The sequence below is a fragment of the Euleptes europaea genome, chromosome 6 (assembly GCF_029931775.1).
Source record: "Euleptes europaea isolate rEulEur1 chromosome 6, rEulEur1.hap1, whole genome shotgun sequence".
NCBI classification, from domain to species: domain Eukaryota; kingdom Metazoa; phylum Chordata; class Lepidosauria; order Squamata; family Sphaerodactylidae; genus Euleptes; species Euleptes europaea.
In genome coordinates, this window is record NC_079317.1 from 60,874,752 (window position 1) to 60,899,434 (window position 24,683).

The 24,683-nt window shown below is 41.0% G+C and overlaps 1 protein-coding gene across 3 annotated transcripts in view; it reads left to right on the forward strand.

The window, feature by feature from the left end:
* Positions 1 to 24,683, forward strand: part of PHF21A (PHD finger protein 21A) — a 107,096-nt gene that overhangs the window by 69,812 nt on the left and 12,601 nt on the right. Inside the window, exons 4-11 of one of the 3 annotated variants that reach the window (XM_056851620.1) lie at positions 2,254 to 2,421; positions 8,074 to 8,328; positions 9,534 to 9,623; positions 10,894 to 11,193; positions 13,509 to 13,607; positions 20,893 to 20,944; positions 21,868 to 21,947; positions 22,505 to 22,565. In XM_056851620.1, coding sequence (XP_056707598.1) covers positions 2,254 to 2,421; positions 8,074 to 8,328; positions 9,534 to 9,623; positions 10,894 to 11,193; positions 13,509 to 13,607; positions 20,893 to 20,944; positions 21,868 to 21,947; positions 22,505 to 22,565 — 1,105 coding nt within the window. The remainder of the gene's footprint in view (positions 1 to 2,253; positions 2,422 to 8,073; positions 8,329 to 9,533; positions 9,624 to 10,893; positions 11,194 to 13,508; positions 13,608 to 20,892; positions 20,945 to 21,867; positions 21,948 to 22,504; positions 22,566 to 24,683) is intronic. The other 2 variants (XM_056851621.1, XM_056851622.1) reach the window with 2 other exon arrangements.

Genomic DNA, 24,683 nt, shown 5'->3' on the forward strand with positions numbered 1-24,683 from the left:
AACTTTTCCCACTCCGTTTTTGCGTGTTCTGTGTGTAAGTATGCAGGCCTTTTGTTCTTCTGGCAAAACTAATGAAAGTTTGCAGGTGTTTTTGTTCCTGTTTTTCTCCACAGCTTCCCTGGGCTTTGTTTCAGCGCCTGGGGGAGGAAGAGTTGTGAATGTGAGGTGACTCACTTGACTCCTACTCTCCGTAATTCCAGTTCTGATTGTCTCTCGCTTTTTATAGCAGTCTGGCTCGGGAGTACTCAGGCTTAGCTTCCCCTTCTTTCTCCTTTCCCTGCTGTTGTGTTGTGTTGTGAAGGACATCGAAGCGAATGAATTCCACCTCTCTGGTGCTAGTTTCCTTGAACTAGAGAACTGGTAGAAAATCACCATTATCCCTGAACTTCATAAGCACAGCTACTGAAAAGAAAAACTATCCTGCCTGATTTTGTCAGGTACGGTAATGTAGTCTCCCATGCCGTTAATAGGTGGGGGTTTTGTTTGGCAGGTGTCACTGGTTTCTGTTCTGTTTCCTCTTCGTTTCTCTGCCTTCTGGAAACATTCCTGACTCTGCTTGCTGACAGAGCATTTTAAATTGCTTTATAACAGTTGATGTTTTCAGAAAGCAACCTTAAATGACTGTTCAGTGGTTGAATGTATAAAGTGAAATATGAAGCAGATTCTGTGCTTTTTGAGTAAACCCTTATTGTTGTAATTTTTAAATGTATATTTCCAGATAAACTAGAGTAAGAAGTTAGAATAGCAAATGGTCCTATATAAAATATAAACAAGGCTTTAAAATAACTACAGGTGCCTGATAAACATTGCTGTAGGCAAGGAAGCTATTGTAAAATGAAAGAGATGCTTCTTTAATTGTAAAATGAAAGAGATGCTTCTTTAATTCTAAGCCATCACTGTGCCCCAGAAGACCAACACAAGTATAAGTGGACATGTGGGCTGGTATGGTAAACTAGTGGCTTTGAGACCTTCCTTGATACGTTGAAATAAGTAATAATTTTGGAGTACCAGTTACCCAGAAGAGAGACCAGGCAGCCACAGAGTTTTAGAAGAGGGGGCAGGAATCTGAAATTTAGACCACTTTAGACTGCTATGTTTGACAGATATCTGAAGAATTATCTGACAAGACCATACCTAAGCAGTTATAACAGTTAACCACTGAATGGGTAGATTTGGCATCCAAAGTGCCTGAAACATGATTCTTTCTGTTTTCCTGTTCTGTGAAACTATGACAGAAAACTATCGTTGGTAGAGATGGAGATGCTGTAATAGTTAATCCAGGGCTATTGTTACTGAAAAATTTTAAGCTGTTTTGAGATATGGTAGGGATCCCCAACATGGGGTCCCAACCATGGTGCCCAATGACACCTTTCCTGGCGCCCGCCAAGTGTTTTTAGAAAGTGGGTGGGCCCAGGTGGGGCTTTTGACTAGCAAGACTTCTGATTGGCCACTGGGGAGATTCAGTTGGGGGCAGATTCTTTAAAACATTGCTTTGATGGCAGCTGCCACCACAGCACAAGGATCTTCACTGTGCGACTGAAGGTAAGTTGCATCTGTCTTGTGGCTGGGTCCGCCTCACATGGTGGTTATTTTGTGGCTGTGCCCATCCTGCTGTGTCAGAATTCTAAATGTGCCCACAGGCTCAAAAAGTTTGGGACCCCTGGAGATATGGTATTAAAATCCTAGCGGAAGGTTTGAACTGTGAATTTCTCATATCCTGAAAGCTGCTAGATTTAGCATTTTTAAAATTTTATTTGTTTTCTTAACATATACATAACATTCAAATTTTAAAACTTCGTAACTATTTAAGTATTTGCAGTTCCAGATTTGTGGGCTCTAATGAAATGCCAACTTGGACTTCAGCTTTCTATAGGGAGTAACAAAATATTCTGAAGAATTTCAGCCACATAAATCACCATATGTTTTGGCGCGTATTTTGCCGATCAGACACAGTAAAGCACATTACCTTATTCTCAAGTCTGTTTATTAATATCCCCGGAAACATCTGGAAGTAGGATAAAGCACCATTTATGATGATCCTACATACGTGTGCAGCTGCACTGCCACTAGAAGTTGTTTACATTAATAGAGCTATAATGATATCTCTGTTTGAAAGTACATTCCACCATGTTGCTTGTCATTAATGCACCCATATAGGAGCTAATATATCAGCTTGACATCCTTGTGTGTTTTATCAAGTTGACATCCTTTGTGCATTGCACTCATATGTATTGCTTTTGTGTTCCTTTCTAGAAAAGAGTGGTTGAACAGCTGCGGAAGAATCTTATGGTAAAGCAGGAACAGCCAGACAGCAAGTTTCAAATACAGCCATTGGCAGAAAATAAAATTCCAACGCCACAGTCCCTACAGCTACAGCAGCAGCAGACTACGGCACCCTCTCCAAACCTGATTGGATCACAGGTAAAGTGCGGAAGGTTATTCAAAATGTGTTTATTACTTACAATGGGGTTTAGATAATGCATAAAATAGTCATATAGCAATTCCTAATTATTATTTTTTAAGCCTGAAAAAGGCACAGCAAGGGGGAAATGCATAGTGGTCTGAGACAAGGAAAATGGTACCGATGTGGGTGGGACCTTGAAAGACACACACCCTCCTGTCCAGGTGGACTGAAAACACAATTTGATTCCTGTTTTTCTAAGAAGATTATATCAAACCAAGTTTGGGAAAGATCAGAGCAAAACAGGAAAAAACCTGGGAAGTGGACAATTAGGGAATGATGCTGGGTCAATGCTAAAAAAAAGCTCCAGTTTTGATGTTAAACCAGAGCAAAACTTCCATATGGAAGCACCCCAAGATAGCAAAAATTTGAACAGATGATGTTTATCTGGCTTCAATTTATTTGTGAATTAAAATACATATTTTCTTTAATCTCTTCGTTCAAATGCTAAAAGTTAGTAAGTTTTGATTTTCTTTCTTTCTTTCTTTCTTTCTTTTCTTTCTTTCTTTCTTTCTTTGAAATGTAAGCCAACTCCTTGTTTAGCCTACTTAGTGCCTAGAGATCTTGATGAAAATAAGGTGCTGTGGAGAGGTTCACAGAAGCACACTGTTCGTAAATGGTGCTTGTTTGAGATTCTCCTCTGATTTTTATCACAAATATTTGACATCTTCCTTCCTGCTGCTTTGATCAGGAAACTTACAGAGTTTAGACACTAGGTGGACTCAGATGCTGTTCCTCACTAGAGGAGGAAAAACTTGTATCTACTAAACATAAAGCATCACTCAAAACTCAAGTCAAGAAACTACCTCAGTGATTCAGGGTTTTTCCTGCTGAATCTTTTAGAGGAGAAACAGGACCAAACAGGACCAAACAAAACAAGCAACATGTGGCTGCCAGTGAAAATAGTCTCTCATTTAATCTCCTTCTCAGTCTCTCATTTAATCTCCTTCTCAGTTTCTGTAACATTTGGTAAAATTTAATCCATGGGTTGTTTTCGAGACTTTGTATGTTCCCCAGCCAGCGTCAAGCAGTGATGGGGAGCAGGGGTGGGGAATGTTTTTTATTTAAATAAGTGGTAATGCACAGTATAATAATATCAGCACACATGGCAAGATGTACTTGATCAGGGCTCCCAAACCTTGTTGGGCCTGTGGACACTTCTGGAATTTTGACAAAGGGTAGTGGGTAACACTTAGGATTGTCATCCATTTAGAGTTGCCTCAGGGCCTGGGAAATTGCTGGAGATTTGGAGGTGGTGTTTGTGAGGGGGGGATTTGCGGAAGGATTTCAGCTAGAATATACGGTATATTGTAAAGTTTGCCCTCTGAAGTTGCCATTTTCTCCAGTGGAACTAATCTAGGTAGTCTAGAGATCAGTTGTAATTCCAAGAGAACTCCAGGCCCCACCTGGAGATTGGCAACTCTAGTACCACTACAAAGGCGTGCCATGGGGAGGCAGGTTCAAGCCAAGCATCCTCCGCACCAGAGGCAGCTTCTTCTGAGTGGGCAACCCCTGCAAATGCAAAACCAGTGCTCATGGACTCTTCTGAAACACCTTCTGTGTTAAGGAGGTGGAGGAAAGCTAGGATAGGCCCTGTGCTCTGAGGTTTGCCTCCTGTTTAGCCACAGGGAGAGATTTCCAAGCTCCAGTGTCTGTGCCCAAGCCAAGGGCGTGCAATTGTGATGTGGCTACCTGAGATGACCTCTTCATTTTTCTTATCAGTCATCTGGTAGGGAGTGATTTAAAGCTCCCTATTTTTTTTCCTGCTCCATTCAGGATTTTTGGATTTTATCCGCAGGCCCCAAGAAGCAAGTGGATGCCAGGAAACACTGGTGGGCATTGTGGTGCTCCTAGGCAATATATCAGGAATCTCTGATTTAGTTTTTAAAGATAAAAGGGATTTCACATGGAGCTGATGATTTTGACATTAAGTTAATGTAAAATGAGTACTCAGCTTGCTGGGGATAGAATCATAGAGTTGGAAGGGACCATAAGGGTCATCTAGTCCAAAGGAACTAGGTGAAGTGTAGATGACTGGGCAAGGCAATGGCAAACCACCCCGTAAACATAGTCTGCCTGGTAAATGTTGGGATGTGACGTCACCCCATGGGTCAGTAATGACCCGGTGCTTTTAATGCAGATCTACCCTCAGAATTTTTTAAAAATTTAATTTATAAGGATCTACTCGGTGAGAGTTTTTATCCTAGAATTAGAGACTTTAGTGGCTTTGGTCAGATGGAGGGTTTTTCCAGACCTGCGTTTTAAGAAAAGAATGCCATTATGTCACGAACAATTTGTGGACTGGAAATTCTGCTTGTGAAAAAGTGCTTTTTAAAGAAGTTGACACAAATTGAAAGTCGAACATAAAAGGGGTAATATGCATGAATATCTCTGAGCACTTTTTTGAGTAGACTGAATCATTGTTTATGATTTACTCTTGCTTTTGCAAAAAGAATTTCATCTTCTTTGCCTTAATGCTCTGTACTTTGACATTAACTTCCAGGTCATTTGCTGTGTTTGTAGAAAGTTATGTTCAAAGTTAAAGAGCCCTCTAGTGAAACTGCCTTGAAATTGCTCCCATTCTTTCTGGCAAATTTCCAGTTAGAATAGTTCTTATAAAACACTGAACTACAGCCCGTGCCTTTCATATGTGGAGAGAATTGTTTGTGTTCTCAGATTATAATGGCCCAACACATGAAAAAGAACATATGCTGGACCTTCTTTTCTACCCCAGGTGGTTTGATTAGGGGCCTGGAGGTGTGGCCTTTGTTGTGGTCAGATCACTGTCTTTGGAAGCCACGGTTGAGCTTGCTGCCTCCTCCCTGTGGGGACAGTGGACTGATTTGGATGGTCTGCTCTTGGACGTTAATAGATCCTGTTGGTTTTCAGGTGGCTCTGGGGGATTTTGAGAGTCTCCCCAAGTGACTCTGTGGAGGCCCTTGTAGCTGCACAGAATGATGGGGTGACTGTGGGCATAAATAGAGTTGCTCTTTGGCGTCCTCTTCCATGCTCTGTGAGGCTCTCAGCTCCTTGGTTTCCCAAGGTGTTACCACATGTACTTCCTTTCACATGTATTCTTAGACACGTGTGGACTTTTTAACTTGGGTTCAGGACGTTCGCCTGATGCAGTTTTGGGGGAATTAAGCTCTGTGTCAGAGGGAAACCTCTTCCCACTTCCACAGCCTGGCTTGCTTGGAAAACTGACATACCAGTTAGGGAGAGCAAAACATGTGATTTTGGCATCTTTTATCTGGTTAGTGTACAATCAAGCCCAAAATGCCTCCAATAACCTTTCAGTAATTGTGAAAAAATCAGGTCTTTTCCAAAGCAAGCTTTACAATTTATTGAGGGAAATAGAGAGGTACAGGAATTGTAAAGGTACTCTACCATAAGAACAATGAGATGGTTGTGTTCAGAAGGACTTGCATATGAAGAGTTGCCTATTTTTTTTAGATGATGATGATCAAATTAAAATGTATGAAATAGAGGCTGCTCCATTTGCAGAGCCATATTGCAAGAAATGGTGATTTTGGAGAGAGTGCAGAAATAGAAAAATTATGTAAGCACGTGTGTTTACAGAAGCAAAGTGTACAACATTCATTCTTATTTGCACAAGCCATATTTGGGAATAGGAATCAGACTTACCCAACCATAAGTTTAATGCACAATAAATTGATTTTTTTGTCATTGATGCACACATTCTACACAGTTTTCTTCAAGGTTGTGCTCGTGGTGGGAGTCTATCACATTTTCACAATGCTCAAAGGCACATTTGTTTTAATTTGAAAAACAAGATTCTTCCTCTAGATAACATATTTATGACCATTGTAATTAAGACGTGGAATGAGGTTACACAAGTGTGCTAGACTTTTTTGTGATGATGTGATGAACCACAGTTCGTTCTCTTTCACTCACCTCTGTCTGCATCATTTATCTGAGCTTTGAGCTTTTAGTTTTATTATTGGGATTTCCCCCCCAGAAATTGGAAATTGTGTGTGCCACTTCCTGTACAGGGCTACCCATCCAGTCAAATTTTTATTTTAAAGGAATGATACAAAAAGCAGCTCAATTACTCCTTCCAAAATCTGTCATTGTTGAAAAGAAGCTTGTAGAAGTATCCAACAAAAAGCTAAAATTTCAGTATTCAGGTGTGCTTTACCCAAATGTTGAAAGGCCATCACAGTGTTATGTTCCACTGATTTTAAAAATATTTCTACTCATCCATCTAACATTGTAAATGTCTTACAATATGTGTTACGTATTCAGCAATACGAAATTCCATAAAATATGAAGAGAGAAAGGTTCAGCAGCACTAAATCTAGCCTTGGATCCCCTGAAGAATGCTACTAAAACAAAACCCCTCTGATCCCATTCACTGCTCCCAATTGCATTAGTGCTGGACCCCTCCCCTGCAAACTGTGGCTTTCTTCCACTGCTTGGCAGAAAGATTAGTGTAGCATTCCCAGACTCATGTATTCCAGTGAACATCTAGTGCAGCCTTTTATCAGGCTAACCAATACCTCCCTAAAAACATCCGAATTCCCTACTAATTTCCATCCTGTCTTGATTTAATTTCAGCCTATTAATCCTCATCCACTTGAACTCAGCCTCCAAGCACTAGTTCGCTGTCATTAGTGTGTTTAGTGTGAGAAAACCTAGGTTCAAATCGCCATGGCATTCCTTGGGGAACCTTGTGACAGTCACACTCTCTCACCTTAACCTGTCTCAGAGGATTGTTGTGAGAATAAAACAGGGAGAACTGTGTCTGCAGCCCTGAGTTCCTTAGAGAAAGGGTGAGATAAAATCTGATAGATCAAGACAAAGCAAGTTCACACTTTATGCTACATCATAGTTACATTGATGTTTTGAATGGTATGCTGAATAAAGTATTAAAGACAAGGTGGGCCTTCCCAAACATCTGAGGACATGGAATGAATGTGTGGGGTTGTATTTTGCCACTGCAGGGGCACATTCCATCAGTGCAAGTTGTGTCCCACCTAAGGTTGCCAGCCTTCGTGTGGGGCCTGGAGATCTCCCGGAATTACAACCAATCTCAAGATAACAGAAGTCTGTTCCCTTGGAGAAAATGGCTTCTTTGAATGGTGGAATCTATGATATATACCATGCTAAGGTCCTTCCCAAATCCTTCCCCCAAATCTCCAGGAATTTTCCAAGCTAGAATTAGCAACCCTAGTCCCACCCACTTTGAGGCATTCCTCTGTTTTGGGGTGCACCTTGTGCCAACAGAAAAAGTCTTGCCCCAACAGAATGTAGCAGCGTTCGCTGAGCAGGTTGGTAGTCTACAACCCATTATATGTCGAAGAAAATGTTGCAGGATTAATTTTGCAACTTTTTCATCTACTGTGTGACTCAAGCCATGACTTAATTATTCCTCCTTGATTGCAAGTTTATATGTGAAAGAGTTACTGAAGCGTTTTTGTAAATTAGTGGATTTTTTCATACCAGATTCACTGATAGCTTATCAGTGTAAAAAATCTTGCCCATTGTCTCCCCCATTGTCTCAGCAGTGAACATGAGAAGAAACTGTTTTCAGTTCTTAAATAAACTGTTTTCAGATCTTAAAGTAAAGTGTACTTTATGTTCCTTTTTAGAAGACTGTGACAACGGCATCTATGATCACCACTAAGACACTACCTCTAGTCCTAAAAGCAGCAACAGCAACCATGCCTGCCTCTGTTGTGGGTCAAAGGCCTACAATTGCCATGGTGACTGCCATCAACAGCAGCCAGAAAACTGTCCTTAGCACTGATGCACAGAACACACCCGTCAACCTCCAGACAACAAATAAAGTTACTGGTCCAGGAACAGAGGCAGTCCAAATAGTGGCAAAAAACACAGTCACATTGGTAAGCAGGTTCTGTGGGTATGCACCTCAGAAGACTTTTAAGGCTAATTTTGCATAAAGTATATGAACACAGGGGTTAAGAAATTACTCTTATGCGAAAATGTATTTAAATAATTTTATATAATTTACAGTTTGAATAACTGATTTATGTCATGGCTGTCCTAATCACTCAGCCATGTGTCTTTGGCACATGGTGAGAACGAATGTGAAATGAATTTCACTATATGAGATTTTACAATGCTCTTCTTGCCAAGGAGGTACCTTTGTGATTCTGGTTTGGAGGCTTATGGGCAGATTTCCCTTGTCTTGCTTTGGGTGGTTTTTCACCTGGATTTCTGTTTTGAATCTGGGCTGCTTTCACCGCTCATGTGAAAAAATTGAGACTTATGTTTGCTGTTCTTTCATTGTTGCTGGGCCCGTAAATGCAACATCCCGCATAATGGGATCCTGCCAGTGTTTCCTCATTCTGCAGAGCATGTTTTCTCAGGGTTGTTGTTGTGACTGTATGGTTTCTCTGAGAATGAGTCTCATGAACTACCAAGCAGTTGAAACATGTAAAAATGTGAAAAGTAATTTGAATTTAATATAGCACCTCATGAGTAAGACCAAACATTAGACAGAGATATCTGAAGTGGAACCTTGTTATTTAAATAAAAATTGATTCAGAGCTGCAGGTATAAGTAAATTCAATTACTGCTTTAAATATCACATTCTAAAAGTAAATGGCTTAGGATGCAAACAGTATTCTTGCTCATTCCAGAGAGAACCAAACTTGTGTACTTGTCTTTATTAAGTACATAGTACCGATTTCTCTTGGGCTAGCAGTTCTGAATATTACTTTTTATCAATGTTTCACAACATTTCCCCAAGTTATTAAGCTGTAAAGCATTTTATGAAGTAAGCATTGTGTGAAGCTCAATTTGAATGGGCAGCCGCCAGCCAAATCCAGTTTTACTTTTTACTATATGAAGAGGAGTTTGGCTCATAAAACAAAATGAGAATTCAGAAGCTTCAGATATATCTGATTTGTTTTTTAAACCTTACATCTAAGTGAAAAGATCCATTTCACTTTTCAGAAGGGCTCTTCAGAGTGTGGGTTGTGGGAAAGGCCAGCTTGTGCTTTGGGATCTTTGAAATCACTCATCAAACCCATTCCTTTGCTAAACTTTTTTCCCTTCCCCATCTGGCCCTGTTCTTGTTGTTTAGCAGGTTCAAGCTACGCCTCCTCAGCCCATCAAAGTGCCACAGTTTATTCCTCCTCCTAGACTCACACCTCGTCCAAATTTCCTTCCACAGGTGAGTTTTTCCAATACAGATAGAGGGGAAGCTTGACCTATAGGAAACAACTGTAAAATGCTCCAGCTGCATATGTCGGAAGAACAACAGACTATGTACAGCTGTGAAAGGTGTATTTTTAATGAAGGAGAACACCAGATATTCCATGTAGTCAGTAATTCTCTTTTATTGAACTATATCCAGTATGCCTTCCAAATTAAATCTCCAGCTTTGCTAGCATATTTGCTCCATCAGTTCTCCTTTACAGTGGTTCAGTAAGAACCAAATGACAGTAAAAATAATATAGAAATGCCGTACTTTTTGTTAAGTATTTAGGTGTTAAATATTTTTAAAGCTGTTTAATGTGAATTTTCAATCTTTTTGCCGAACAAAACTACTGTTTGTAATCTAATTAATGCAGTTTAGTTTCCTGGTCCTTTGTTCTACAGACCAAATGTTGAAGCTAAAAAATAAACATTACTTGAGCAAATAAAATCAAGTACCTATATTTGATGAAGTAGAGAATGTATGATAGCTCACATATAGTATTTCTAATGACAGGTATCAGTTTGCTTGATGTTTTTCTTCTAGAAGTTGCCATCCACATTTCACTGAATCTACATCTCCTTCTCTTCCCCCACCCCACCAATTTTACTTGAGGACAGGAACCAGAGAGACCTGGGTTTAAATCCCCTCAGCTGCCCCCTGGGTGACCTACCTCATAGGGTTGTTGTGAGACTACAATAGGAGATGAGGAACCATGTATGCCACCCTGAGCTCTGTGGAGGAAGAGCAGGATTGAAATAATGTAATTGATAGCTATCCAAATGCTTAAAGACCAGAAATTGTTGAAATATTCTTCTGCTGCACGTTCTACAATATATGTATGCCCTTCCAGTACTTTGGTTACTATTACTGGTCTTGATAAAAGTGTATGGGTTGTTAAACCTGTATACCCCCTTTAAAATGTGAGCAGTATAATTTTTTCCCTATAAAATAAATGCATTCTTTCAAAAAGGTGCAAGTATTGTAGAAATGTGTGTCGATTTATAACATTTCTGAGAGCCTTGTGGATAGGATTAAACAAGCCTTGACACTGTTTTCAGTTTCTTTAGGAGCTGATGCATATGGCATGGTAAATATTTTTGAAAACTACCATAATCTAGAGTCACAATTATGTTTGTGTTAATTAAAAAAGCTATTTAAATGATGAATGCATTAGGTTCTTTTTTAAAACATAGTTTCTCTCTCTCTCTCTCTCTCTCTCTCTCTCTCTCTCTCTCTTTTACAGGTTCGACCTAAACCAGTTGCCCAGAACAACATCCCTATAGCCCCAGCCCCACCTCCTCCTATGCTTGCTGCCCCTCAACTGATTCAGAGGCCTGTGATGTTGACAACAAAGTTCACATCCACCTCCTTACCTTCCTCACAGAACTCCATACACCCAGTCCGTGTGGTGAATGGGCAAACAGCAACCATAGCCAAAACTTTCCCAATGGCTCAACTCACCAGCATTGTTATAGCAGCCCCAGGTACCAGGCTTGCTGGGCCTCAGACTCTACAGATCAGCAAACCAAATGTTGAGAAACAGGTACAGATGGAGAAAGATAGCCTCTGTAAATAGTTCATTGTCTTTACTACTTCTGGTGTGCTTAGTTAATGGGGTGAGGTGAAAGCTCAGATGACTCTGACTTCTGTTAATAATGCCGTGTTTTGCACAACGGTCTTGGGAGCATAACAGAAGTTTGTATGGGCAGATGGTTGATTTGTGTTATTATTTAAAATACTTTTTAATAATTATAACTGGATACTGCCGCATCAGTATATAACCTGCAAGAATATTTCCCCACAACCTTGCTGACATTTTTGCTGAAGGTGACGTGCACATGAGATCATAAACTTAAAGGCCTTCTCAAACTCATTGTTATTGGTTACAGCTCACTTTTTGTAAGCAATAAATATAGAACACTGGACTATAGAAAGAAAAATAATGTAAGATACAAAAAGTTGCCATTTCTGGCGAATACAGGCCGTTTAAGCTGCTTTTTGGACCTGCCGACTTAACTATTTCAAAAATTTACCTGCCTTCAAACCTCTTAAGCTAGACAAGATTTCTGTGTCTGATCAGGCATGAATAAATGGAAAGAGAAGGTGACTCATTTTTGCAATATGTATTCTGTGAATACCTGCTCCTTCTTAAAAACAAGTAGCAGCCCAATTAAGTTTTCCACTGATGCAGAATTACAACTAGTGAGACATGATGAAACTCGTAACAGCCTCATGATTGATGTTTATTTATTTCTCTAAAACATTTGTATTCTGCCTTCTACCCAAACAAGGCCCTCAAGGCAGTGGGTGTCAAAACATTAAAATATTTAAAGCAGCATTTAAAATAAGGTATATATAAAATGTTTAAATAATTCAATAAAAATATATAGACATATAAACATATGTAGCAACACAACTCAAGGAGAGCCAGTAAGAGTTACTAGTACAGGTACTGGTATACAGACAAGGACTTCTAGTGCACAAATTCCATGAAAAAGCACTTATCCTCTGGGCTAGCCAGAGTGGAGAAACCAAGGACTTTGTGTATGTATTGTCTAAAGGGTTGCCAACCTCCAGGTGGTGGCTGGAGATCTCCCGCTATTACAACTGATCTCCAGGCAACAGAAATCACTTCTCCTGGAGAAAATGGCTACTTTGGCAATTGGACTCTATGGCATTGAAGTCCCTTTCCACTCTAAATCGTGCCCTCCTCAGGCTCCACCCCCCAAAAAAAAATCTCCTGGTATTTCCCAACTTGGATCTGGCAACCGTAGTTGTCTCAGAGGTATACTCTGTGGACATGGGAAAGCTGACCCAAGTCACAGCATGTCCTTTCTGGCTGTAAATGACCAGGTAGTAGAAAGCGTGTTTAGGTAAAGACAGAACAAGACAGTCTGCCCCACTGGCCAGACTTAACGATGCTGCTGTAGCTGCATTAGGGCAAGCCATTATGTATAGCAGCATAGCTGGTACAGACTGACAGGATCAGGTTATCTATAGCAAATCAGAGCAAGGGATAGTAAAAAATAATATACCATTTCCAGATGATTTGTTCAAGATGCTTTATATGTGTTTCTCCTGTTTTGAAATATGCCTACCAGTGTTTTTAATTTTAAGTAGTGGTTTTAATGTATTTTATGGTATTTTATTGTTATTTACATTGTAAGCCATCTTGAGTTCCTATAAGGAAGAAAGGCGACCAATAAATGTTTAAAAGAATCAAATCAAATAAATAAGAAAACTGAAAGTAATTTTCAGTCTTTCTGGAACAAACATGTTTTATGACTTCATAGCCATGTCATAAAGTGAGGGTCATTGTGCAGGCTTTTATGATTCTACTTGCAGAGGATTTAGACATGAAGGCGCAACTGATCTTCAGGAAAACCCACATTCTCAGGGGCTACAGAGAGTTACTTTTCAGGAAAATTCTTGTTATAATGAACCATGAGTGAAAGAAGTGAAGGATACATCTCCCTAGATAGAATGGTGTCTAGACTTTTCATGGAATGTTACTCTGTAAGGCATCACCTGATCTATAACCATTCTGCTTATCATATCGACTCTAAAGGCAAAACTATCTTGGTATGGCTGCCGGACTGGGTTTCTAAACTTCTTAGAAGGGCATATTTTCTCAGTGTTCCAGATTAGTTATTTGGTTTGGACAGTTTGCATTGTTTAAAATGTGCCACATTGTTTTAAGTATTTCACAGGGAAGGGTTTTTTGGTGTGATGTTAAAATTTTTCCATTACTTGCTTCATTTTTTTAGTACATGAAAATACTGGTAAGTGTTTTCATTTGTTTGCTTTGCTAAAATAAGAAACACATCTTCTGTTCATATGCTGCTGTTTCATTTTCAGACTATCAAGCCCCAAGCAGAAGTAGAGGAGAAGCCAACAGAGACTCGTACAGTTACACCCCCTGCACCACCCAAGCCAAAACGAGAAGAAAACCCACAGGTATTATTATTTTTAAAAAGTCACAGTATTCTATGCAGCAAAGGGTACTCCCTTACCACATCTCATATATTCCTTCTCTCTTGCCTCCCTCCCATTTTAACAGAGATTCACATGCTTCATAATAATCTTACTGAAATGCAGAGGGTAATAATATTAAAGAATGCTAAATCTACTTGCATATTGTTTACCAAATATTTTCATAACTGAAAGAACAAGGGCTTCTACGCTGCTTATAATGACAATAATTCTTGATATTTATATAGCACTTCAGAGTTTTCTGAGAGTTGCATATAGTCTCGGTAGTCTTTGCAAAACCCCTAAATGGGAAGCTAAGGTTGTTATCCCGTATCTCAGAATGGAGACCAAGAGAAAAGTGATTTACCTTAAGGTCCCTGGTAAGTTCTCAGCCTGACTTCCCAGCAACTCATGCTGTTAGTCACTGTGCTGTGTAATGTCTATTTTTATCCTGCCCTTCCTCCAAGGAGATTGGGATGGTTGGCATGTATATATACTGTTTTATACTCACAACAGTCTTGGAGTTAGGGTAAACTGAGAGCAAGTGAATGATCTAAAGTCATTCTCCAATGAACTTCATGGTTGAATGGGGATTTCAACCCAGGACTCCCTAATCTGACTGGTTAATCTTGCCTTTTTGAGAAAGTCAGAATCCCATTATCCTCACCGGCTTCTGCAATCTCAAAACTTCTTTTAGAATAGGAGATTCATCTTTGTTCTCCTGTGCAGTCCCGCAGGGCAGCTGCGGTGAACAACTTCTTAGCTAAAAAGAACTAAAAAAAGGTGGCACCTCCCCTTGGCGCATGCGGAAGCATTTTCCCACTGAAACTGTGGTACACTGTAAGGGAGAGGTGCAATTTTCCCTCTGTTCTCTTTTTGCCGCTGATTGGATGCTTTTCTGTGGAGAAGGTGGGGTGACCCTTTCAGAGCCCCATAATATTGGTCCCAAACTTTACCAATCTTTGGGGTTTATGTAAGGGGGGGGATCCCTTACAGCTACCCTGAAAATTTGGTAACTCTACTTCAAAAAATGCCCCCCAAGCTTCTCAAAAAAAGCTCCCATAGAGAAAAGCCTTTAGAAAGCCGATTCACTATCCGGCGTAGGCTTGATTCTCTGCTTTAGTATTCGGCCAGAAATAAACCCAAATAAAGCCGAAATGCCTTTTTACAGGTTTATTTTCAGTTCGGGTTTACCAGTATCCACAGGCCTATTGCCAACCTTCCATTCATTCCCCAAATGGAGCTTGTTCCTAGGCTCGTCTTGTTTTTGCCCCCTTTGAACCACTGGGTATGTGTTCCCCTGCCTTATTGTCTATGGTTGTGTTTTTAGTAGCTATCATGTCTGCTAGAAGGGTGGGTAAGTTAGCTGCAATAATGGTGGACCCCCCTTTCACTCTGTTTTTTCTGGACAAGATAACTTTGAGGCCTGGTATTAGATTCCGCCTTAAGGTTGTATCATACTTTCACTTTTCCCAGACCATCAGTCTACCAGTATTTTCCCCCAAATCCTTCCTCTAAAGCAGAAAGAGCCTTGCGCACTCTAGATGTTCAAAGAGCTTTATTGTTTGTGTTTTTTTGGCAAAAGTCCAATAGTTTTTGCAAAGACAAAATTTTGTTCATTTGTCACTTGGGCCCTAGAAAGGCATTCTCAGCCTTGCCTCAGACTTCATCTCATTGGATAGTTACAGCCGTAAAACTTTGTTATCAGTTCACTAGTGTCTCCTGTCCTTTGTCCAACTGGGCCCACTCGACCAGAGCTCAGGCTTCCTCTGTTGTCTTCCTGAATGGAGTTCCACTGATTGACATCTGCAAAGCTTCCACTTGGTCTTCATCAGTTATTCTTGTTCACTACAATGCTGTAGATAGAGATACCAGAAGAGAATCAGCTTTCAGGAAAGCTGTCTTGCATTCCTTCTTCAATTAGAGAACTCACCCCTACCCCTAGGGAGTAGCTTGCTATTCTCCCAATGTGGAACTGCACAAAAAAATGAAGAAGAAAACAAGGTTGCACTTACCTGTAACTGTTGTTCATCAAGTGCCTTCTGTGCAGGCACACATTCCCTCCCTCCTGCCCCATTGTGAGTCCTCCTTTCGCTTTAATGGTTTCTTTAACCCCTCCCACAGCTAAGGAGAACTGAGGGGAAATGGCACCTCTCCCTCACAGTGCGCAGTGATTTCAGTGGGAAAAGGCCTTCATGCACTCTGAGGGAAGGGGTGCCTTTTCAGTTCTTTTTAGCTAGAAAGTTCTTCTCTGCAGCCAGCCTGTGCATGCACAGTCCCAGTGGGTGCCTGCATAGAAGACACCTGATGAACAACAGTTACAGGTAAGTGTATTGGGTTTCTAGTTTTTGTGTTATAAAAGCCATACAAATAGATTATGCCAATAAATGAAACAAGTTGTCAAAAATTTGAAGTGTACCCTAGAATGTTCCAGCTCTGTTTGTGATAGTCGTTACTCAAACCATCCTTGTACTTTTTATGGAAAATATTTATCATGAGTGTGATTATCTGTATATGCACTTCTGTAAGGACTATATAGGGAGGGAAGGCAGCATGGTATAGTCCGATCTCGTCAGATCTCGGAAGCTAAGCAGGGTCAGCCCTGGTTAGTATTTGGATGGGAGACCACCAAGGAATACCAGGGTTGCTGTGCAGAGGAAGGCACTGGCAAGCCATCTCTGTTAGTCTCTTGCCTTGAAAACCTCGTAAGTGGTCACCATAAGTTGGCTGCAACTTGATGGCACTTCACACACATACAAGGACTATATGGGATTATTTCATTTTATCCTCTGAACAACCCGGTAAGGTAAGTCCAAGATCACCTGTGAGTTTCATGGATGAGCAGGAATTTGAGATTTCCACATCCAAAGGCAAGACTGTAGCTGTAACACTGTTCTTGAAAAATTATGTTGTCTATCCATAACGCTGATTATTTTGAAGTCTATAAAAGCGTTCCTGTATATCAGATAAATATACCTTATGAAAATAAAAACAGAATGTTAGTTCACACTGAATTATAAAGGCCTATAAATTCTGCAACAGAAGAATACCAGAACCTGGAAATAATGAAGCGTTCCACCATTTAATATGCAAAGCTAGGATTTCCAAACTGCCCAGCTGATTGCTGCATAAGCACTTTGCTCAGAACATTGTGGCTGTATGCATTTTTAAAAGGCAGTCAAGTTATTCTATTCTTAGATTGCTATAAAGGGTATATGTAATGATAAGTTTCAGAAAGCCATATCTAAGTGGGCTGTTCAGGTCAAGTATTTACAGGACAGGCTTTCTCATGATCATAATTTAGAATCCAGGAAGTCAGATTTCTCCGATAATGTTTGGTCTAGTATCATTTTCACTGTTCATTAGTATCACATGAGATGCAAAACAGTATCTTCAGCAGAGCTGAGAAAGTATTTCTAATTTCAAGCATCCTAAGTAATCAGTAAAATTAGTAAACAGGGATAGTCTCCCTGTAGGGAAGGGAAGGCATGAATGCAAGTCCTTCTCCTGATTTCCCACCACCCCATTCCCTAGTATAATTTTGAGGGTGGGAAACCATCTGAAGAAGCTGTAAAAGATAGTTACTTGACCAAGTTCTCTCAGTTTAGACTGCAGGCTACTAAAATGCTAATTTCACAGCTCATACTCCTTTCTTTTACTAAAAACCTGATGCAGAAGATTCCTTTTCAAATGTCATCAATTGTAAGCCTGACTTTGAGAATGTGTGCCTGAGTTTTTTCTGCATAATAAAGGTTTATCTTCATGGCTTCTGTGCAGTCCCTCACGGGACCATGCATACACAGGCCAGCCACAGTGATGAAGGTTCATCTTCTGTCTTCAGTGCAGCCCCACATTGGGACTGCGCCTGCATGCAGGCCTGCCATTGGGAGAATTTTCTAGCCTCCAAGCCATGGAGGGGCTCCGTGGACGGTTTTCCTGCTGAAAGAGTCACATGCTTCGGAGAGGTGTGCCCCCTTTCCTCAGTTCTCTTCTTGCTGCCACCACGAGTAGAGGTCTTTGTCCTCTGCTGTTGTTTCTCCAGCCGTAATTGGAGATCGTCATTGTTCTTTTCCTCTGGAATTCCGATGTGAGTCTTAAGACTGTATCAGCCATTTCACTGGGTGCCTGAGGTAGCTTTTGCTGACCTAGCCCCTGCCCACCCCCATGGATCTTGGAAGATCGGATTGAGGTTCAGACACGAACAGAATAGTAGATCATGGCATCCAAAGTGCTCTTCAGAAAATGCGCTGTATGTGCCACTAAAATAATCCATAGCAATGAGCACAATTCCTGCTCTGTTTGGGAAAAGCTCACAATGTTCAGGCATGCAAGATCTGCCAGAAGATTACCCTGAAGGCTAGGTCTGACAGAGCCTTCAGACTGAAAGCAGCGCTATGGGAGAGGGCACTTGTCTCTATGTTCCCCCAGCGTGGTTCTGAAACACTGCGCAGACCGTCTTCAACGCATTTGGTTCCTTCCGTTCCAACCTTGGAACCTTAGCCTGAATCATCATTTGTTCACTCCATTCTGGCAGCCCTTTCTTCAGTACCAACCCCATCCAACTTATCGGTTCTGATGACCTCGTGCTTGATTGTGTCAAGCCTCCTCAGCCCCAAGCCCCTGTGCCTCTGAACCACCTGCTAAGAAGCAGAAGGTTAAGCATAAAGCCAAAGACCCCAAAAAGTCTAAGAAGGGCTCCATTCCTCTGGTTCCCATGTCAGATCCAGATGTCATCTTGGCCCCTCCAAAAACTCCTCTGTTTGGAATCACCTGAGAGGTCGTTTTCAGAAGCTGAACAGGATTCTCCTATAAGCATTGGAACCCCAGCTTACACTATCCGATCTGAAAGCAGTTCTGTGGCCACAAACCCCTTCGATGCCCTCTCTCTTTATGTCTCTGACGGATATTCAGAACTGGATTGATTTTTGCCAATGGAAACAACTGTATCTCTCAGGTCAGGCCCAAAGGCAACCATCAGAACAGAAGGGCCCTGCCTTTCATCTACCTTTTACACAGGTTCCAACATCTATGGACTCAGAACTAGAGGAGGAGATGGAAGCATCCCTCTACAGTTCCGAGGGACAGTGAGACCTCCCCTGATGAGAAGGTTGGGGATCCAACCCCTGTTTCACCGAATGAGGACCTATGCCTATGTGGGGAATGAATGCTCAGGATGGCAAAGGCCCTTGATATTGTTGTGGCTACCACTGATAATAAACCAAAGACAAGATACTAAGCAGATTGTATCCTGATTCTCTGGGATCATGGCCTTTCTCATCCTAGAAGGCCTGTCAGATCTTACTGCTCCTTTTTGGAAGAAACCAGCTTCCGTTCAGGCTACCTCCTGCAAAGTGGAGAATCTTGATAAGATCAAACAAGATTCCTCGATGAACAGCAGTTACACAGAAGATCTGTGATTTATCCACCCTATGCTATGCATTCTTGCTCACCATCACATCACATCAGCATGCAGAGTGGGACAAGAAGAAGAAGAGTTGGTTTTTATATGCTGACTTTCTCTGCCACTTAAGGAAGAATCAAACCGGCTTACAATCACCTTCCCTTCCCCACAACAGACACCTTGTGAGGTAGGTGGGGCTGAGAGAGCTCCAAGAGAGCTGTGACTAGCCCAAGGTCACCTAGCTGGCTTCAAGTGTAGGAGTGGGGAAACCAACTCGGTTCACCAGATTAGCCTCCACCGTGCATGTGGAGGAGTGGGGAATCAAACCCGGTTCTCCAGATCAGAGTCCACTGCTCCAAACCACTGCTCTTCACTACTACACCACACTGGCTCTCCAGGGGACTGTGCTATAAGGGGATAAGGTTGTTCTTCAGTCAAGCTTGGACTTCCTGCCTAAGGTACTGTCCAGTTTTCACCTATCCCAGGTCAATCATTATTTTGGTTTTTCCCCCTCTCCCACCTACCTGTCAGAACATACGCTACATATACTTGGTGTGAGGAGAACTTTACTTTTTTATTTGCAGAGAACTAAGGAATTCTGTAAAGATGATACCTTGTTTTTTGTGTTTCTCAGGGCCCAAAAGGGGACATGCCGTTTTCACCCAGATACTCTCTTGCTGTGTTGTTTCTGCGATTAAGCTTACCTGTTCTTTTTCAAAAGTAGAATGTTCTTTTCCTGTCAGGGCACATTTGACTAGAGCACAGTCTTCCTCAGCTATTTTCTAGGTAGAATGTCCTTTCTAGATATCTGCTGGGCAGCAACGTGCTCCTCGCCCTCAACCTTCATAAAGCGCTACTCCATCAGCGTGGACTCTAGAACTGATGTGGCTGTGGGGAAAGCAGTTTCCAGTCTTTGTTCTGCTGAGTAGCCTACACCCACCTCCTTGATAAGTGAGCTTTCTATTCTCCCATGTGGGACTGCACAGAAGCCATTAAGATGAAAACAGGTTTGCACTTACCTATAACGGTTTTTCATTGAGTGGTCTTCTGTGCAGACACGCATACCTCCCTCCTTTCCCCTCTGTGGGCTTCTCCACTGGGGGACCTATCTTCTCAACAGCAGTGAAGGGAGGACTGAGGGAGGAGCGCTGTCCCCACCTCCATCATGTGCCAGTTTGGGCAGGAAACACCAGCATACACAGGTCGGTAGGGAGAGCACTCCAAGCATCTTGGAAAGTGGTAGAAAGCTTTGGAACTTTCAGCTTTGCTGCCGGCCTGTGCATGCACAGTCCCACTTGTACCTGCACAGAAGACCACTCAATGAACAACAGTTACAGGTAACTGCAATCCTGTTTTTCTCTGTACTTTACATGTCAGCTGTGTTTCTTGCATGTTCTCCTGTGTTAATATTTTTTCCCCTGCAGCAGGCATGTAATAGATGATACACATTTGATCCTGTTTTCCTTTACAGGCTTCTCCGAACTCTGACCCAATCAAGGTTTCCATATATGGGCGTTTAAACATGTATATATATTGATATGATGTCCGTATTTTATGTATTTGCTGCATACCAGCAGCAGATTGCTCTGTAAAGTATAGAGGTGCTTTGAATGGTAGTCCCACAAGTTAGTGCTTACTGTCCCTCATACTCACACAAATGATGTTCATGTTGTATCAAAATACATAGCACCGTGTTTGCTTTTTCCCCCCCTTTATGAAACACTTCAGAGATGCACCAATGATAAACATTAAAAGAAAAAATAATAATGCCATTTCCATTAATGTGCTACTTACTGTTTCACCTCAGTATGAATTTCATATCTCTTACATTTGTGAGTGAATAGAGGTTTTCTTCTTTGTCTTATACAGAAGCTTGCCTTCATGGTGTCTCTTGGATTGGTTACACATGATCATCTAGAAGGTAAGAAAAATAACCAAGGCTTCCCTTTGCATACTTTCTGAAAATAAATCTTGTGCAATATAGCAGGGTATACTTCCAAATAAAAGTGCATATTATAGTGCTGAATAAATTATTTCTGAGCTCTGAACTTGAAGGAAAAGATTTAAGATATTTCTGCTTAGAATACATACTTTCCCATATGTCAGAGTATAAAATCTTGGAAGAGTGTGTTCACACTTTTGCTAAACACATGTGCAATATTTTCTCTTCTGGGATGAAAATAGAACAGATGTTTACATTGCCAGGATTAGTGATTTCAGAGTGTAAGCATGCAGTGTTGACTGGAAAGGGAAACGCCTGCTACTCAGCACCTGACTTTGAAAAACTGACCTAAAAGGTCAGTAGACCTATTAGAATTATAGGCTATAAATATGATTTGTTCAGTATCTGAATTACTGCAGCATATCTGTGGTATAAATATTGAAACACTCTTCAGGCTTGTCAATAGGAAGAATAGTGGAGTATAAAGAAAGTAAAATAAAATAATAGATCCTAGATCTGTCTACTGCCATACTGCCTTTTTTATTACAATATGTATCTGTATGTATGATAGGGCCCCGTGTCCTTGTTGTTTGTCCTAGAGTAAACTGTCATCAGCAAATCTTTTTGTAACTCAGAAAATGAAAGAGAAAAAATCTTGGCTGACAACTGTTTCTTTTCAGTGTGAAGGCAGCCCTTTCTAAAGCTAAGCTGGCAAAACATTTAGTTTGTTTATTTATTTTCACTTCAGCTTATGTAACATTTATATGGTTGTGTGGCACTAACTTTGCATAGAGCATATTAGAAACAGTGTCTCCTCATTCTGACTTGCTCAGGCTACATAATGCGGCCTTTGTTATTTCTCAAGTGCTTTTATTTCTAACCTAATTACTTCTTTCCTTAAGAAATACAAAGTAAGAGGCAAGAGAGGAAACGAAGAACAACAGCAAATCCAGTGTACAGTGGAGCAGTTTTTGAACCTGAGGTATAAATCTGTTGCAAGAAGGAATTTTGCTCTGTGGTCATGTCTTAGGTCACTGAAAGCTATCAAAGGCTAACATAGCTTGAGAAACCCACTGCAGCAGCCTGATCTTCAATTGTAAACAAAAGAAGTTATTTCGGCTTTATACTTCTTCCCTTATCTCTTCCATCCCTTTCTCTGGAGTGGTTACAGATTTGGTATTGGATTATCCAGCCTTTGCTAATGAGATGATCTTCTTCAGCCTCCTGCTTCTGTCCAGATATCAGTATTAGCATGAAAAGCTTGCCTTTCTGTATGGCTGGATCAGAACACATAGTGACCAAAATCCAAACGATGTTTTGAGCACTCTTAAATCCACTTGAAATTAATGGAAGTAAAACAACTATTCAGCAACTATTCGGTATGCGGTGGAACTTCGGTGTACTTACTTTCTCTGGTTTGTACGCAAAAATGTCCATATTCTTAAAAGTGAAATGTAATGTTATACATGCGTTTGCTGAAGATTTTACTTGGTAACTTATTTATCCATTTTATTCTTTTTTTCCTTTTCTTTTGTAAAGCGCAAGAAGAGCGCGGTCACATATCTGAACAGCACAATGCATCCTGGGACACGCAAAAGAGGTAAGTGTCTCATTAGTATCTTGTTCGCTTATTTCTCTTTCTTTTAGCATGAGAATTTTTCTGATTCTGAATACTCACAGTAAGCATGATGCAGCCATGCACGCAGCTGATAACATCATGTGGCTCAGTGTCATGTGTAAGTCAGCTGATCTACAGAAGTATGCTACTATTAGACTTGGGAAGTGGTGAGAAGGTAATGATGGATAAGGTTATAAAAAAAGGGATATTCCTGTGTGAAGAATATCTTAGGCAATTGAAGAATTCCTTCCTGTGGTGGTTGCCATCAGTATGGCTCTGCTTTGTGCATCCCTGAATCTTAGATTGCCAGGCAATGTAGATAACCAGCAATCAGACAGGGATTACACTATGAATAGTGTGTGCTGCTAAAACATCTACAGGTATTTAGTTCTTGTGTCTGAGACAAGATAATAGTTTTGATCTGCTGTAATGTTTGTTGTGTTCTTAGAGCTGGCCAGTTGCCTAGTAATAGCTGAGCTTGGATTTGGGATTGATTTCTGTTGCAGTACTGAAATTGTGACTAAAAGAAATGGTCATGTTTTGAATGTGGTACGATAAACTCGAGACACTGTGGCTTGGATCCTAAGCAGCGTTAGTGGAGTCACGAAGGCAACTTTTCCCCCTCCCTCCTCTAACTGCAGCCTTCTGTGCCCCCTGAAATTGTCCTCTTGCAAGTTAGTGGATCTGAAGGAACAATGTGTAGGGCAACTTGGGGGTCTACAGCCGTAAGGGGGGGATTGGCAAAAAATCCCCCTCCCTTTCTCTGCAGACAGAAAAGCCATTTCACCAAAGGGGCTGGGGCAGGCTATGGCTCAGTGATAAAACATCTGCATTGCATGCATAAGAACCCTTGTGCAGTCCCCAGCATCTCCTAAAGACGCTACGAGAAACCTCTGTCTAAGATCTGGAGAGCCACTTGTCTCCAGTAAGGCATTACTGACATTGATGGACCAAAAGGTCTGATTCAGTATAAGGCAGTTTCATGTGTGTGAGTTGCTGCTGTGGCAACAGAATAGCACTTCATGATTCAAGCCATTGTGTGCCTTAGCCGTGCAGTAGAAAGTGTGCACTCGTGTGCATGAGCAAGTGGCTGGATGAGTGATTAGGTCACTGTATTGTCTTTGATTCTCACCAGATTTGAATTCCACCTTGAAAAACAGTGACAAAGTCTTTCAGTCTTTGGTAGCATTTGACATCTTGAAAATTAAAGGATGGTCTCATTGCAGGTCACATCCAGCGGGCCACATTCCTTTTTCATAAATTATCACTGTAATTGACACTGAGCAATTGAATCATAAGTATATTTGATTGTGAGACCAGATGTTCATATACTCCTTTCGTTCCCTGAAGAATCTGATTCTGGTCTGAAACAAAATAGAGCAACATGGATGTGTTGCAGTTTTGCCCTGCTGTTGGCATTCTGTCCCTGCGCAAGTAGAGAACATTGGCATTTTGTGCCACCTTGACCTGTCAAGTATCAGCTGCAGAGAGTCTGGTTCTAGACTTCAGCCTGTTTCCTCCATCTCTAGTTATGCTTTAATTCTTTTTTGTAACCCTTTGGACATGGGCATCTCTCGTAATAGTAAACCCAGAACAAAAAGTGCACTGTATTAATCAGGCGTATAGATTAAATGATTTGAGGCAAGGGTTAGAAAGGGGTAATATACAAAACAAAAGATTTATGTCTCCTGTAATATTAGGATTTTATTCCCATTTCATTGTGAGATGTTACTGCAGCCATTGGCAAGGTTTCAATGGAACCGTCACACTTCCAAATTTGGTATGATGATGGTCCCTCCCATCTAGGTTACTGCAAAGCTCCTCCATGTGCTGATAGAGAATTGGCTGTCTGTGGAGGTTGGTCCATCTCATGGGCGACACTTGTAAAACCCTCTATCTCGTCTTGCCAAAAGGGTAGCTTTTACATTTATGTCCTACCTGAAGGCTCAGGATGATGTGTGGCTTTTAAAATATTATTAAAATATTTGTTAATTCTAGAGTAAAACTAAAATTATCTCCCATTTTTCCCCATCTGTTGCATTTATGCTTATGAAACATATATAGTCTCCAAACATCATACATAGTCTCCAAAAATGTTTA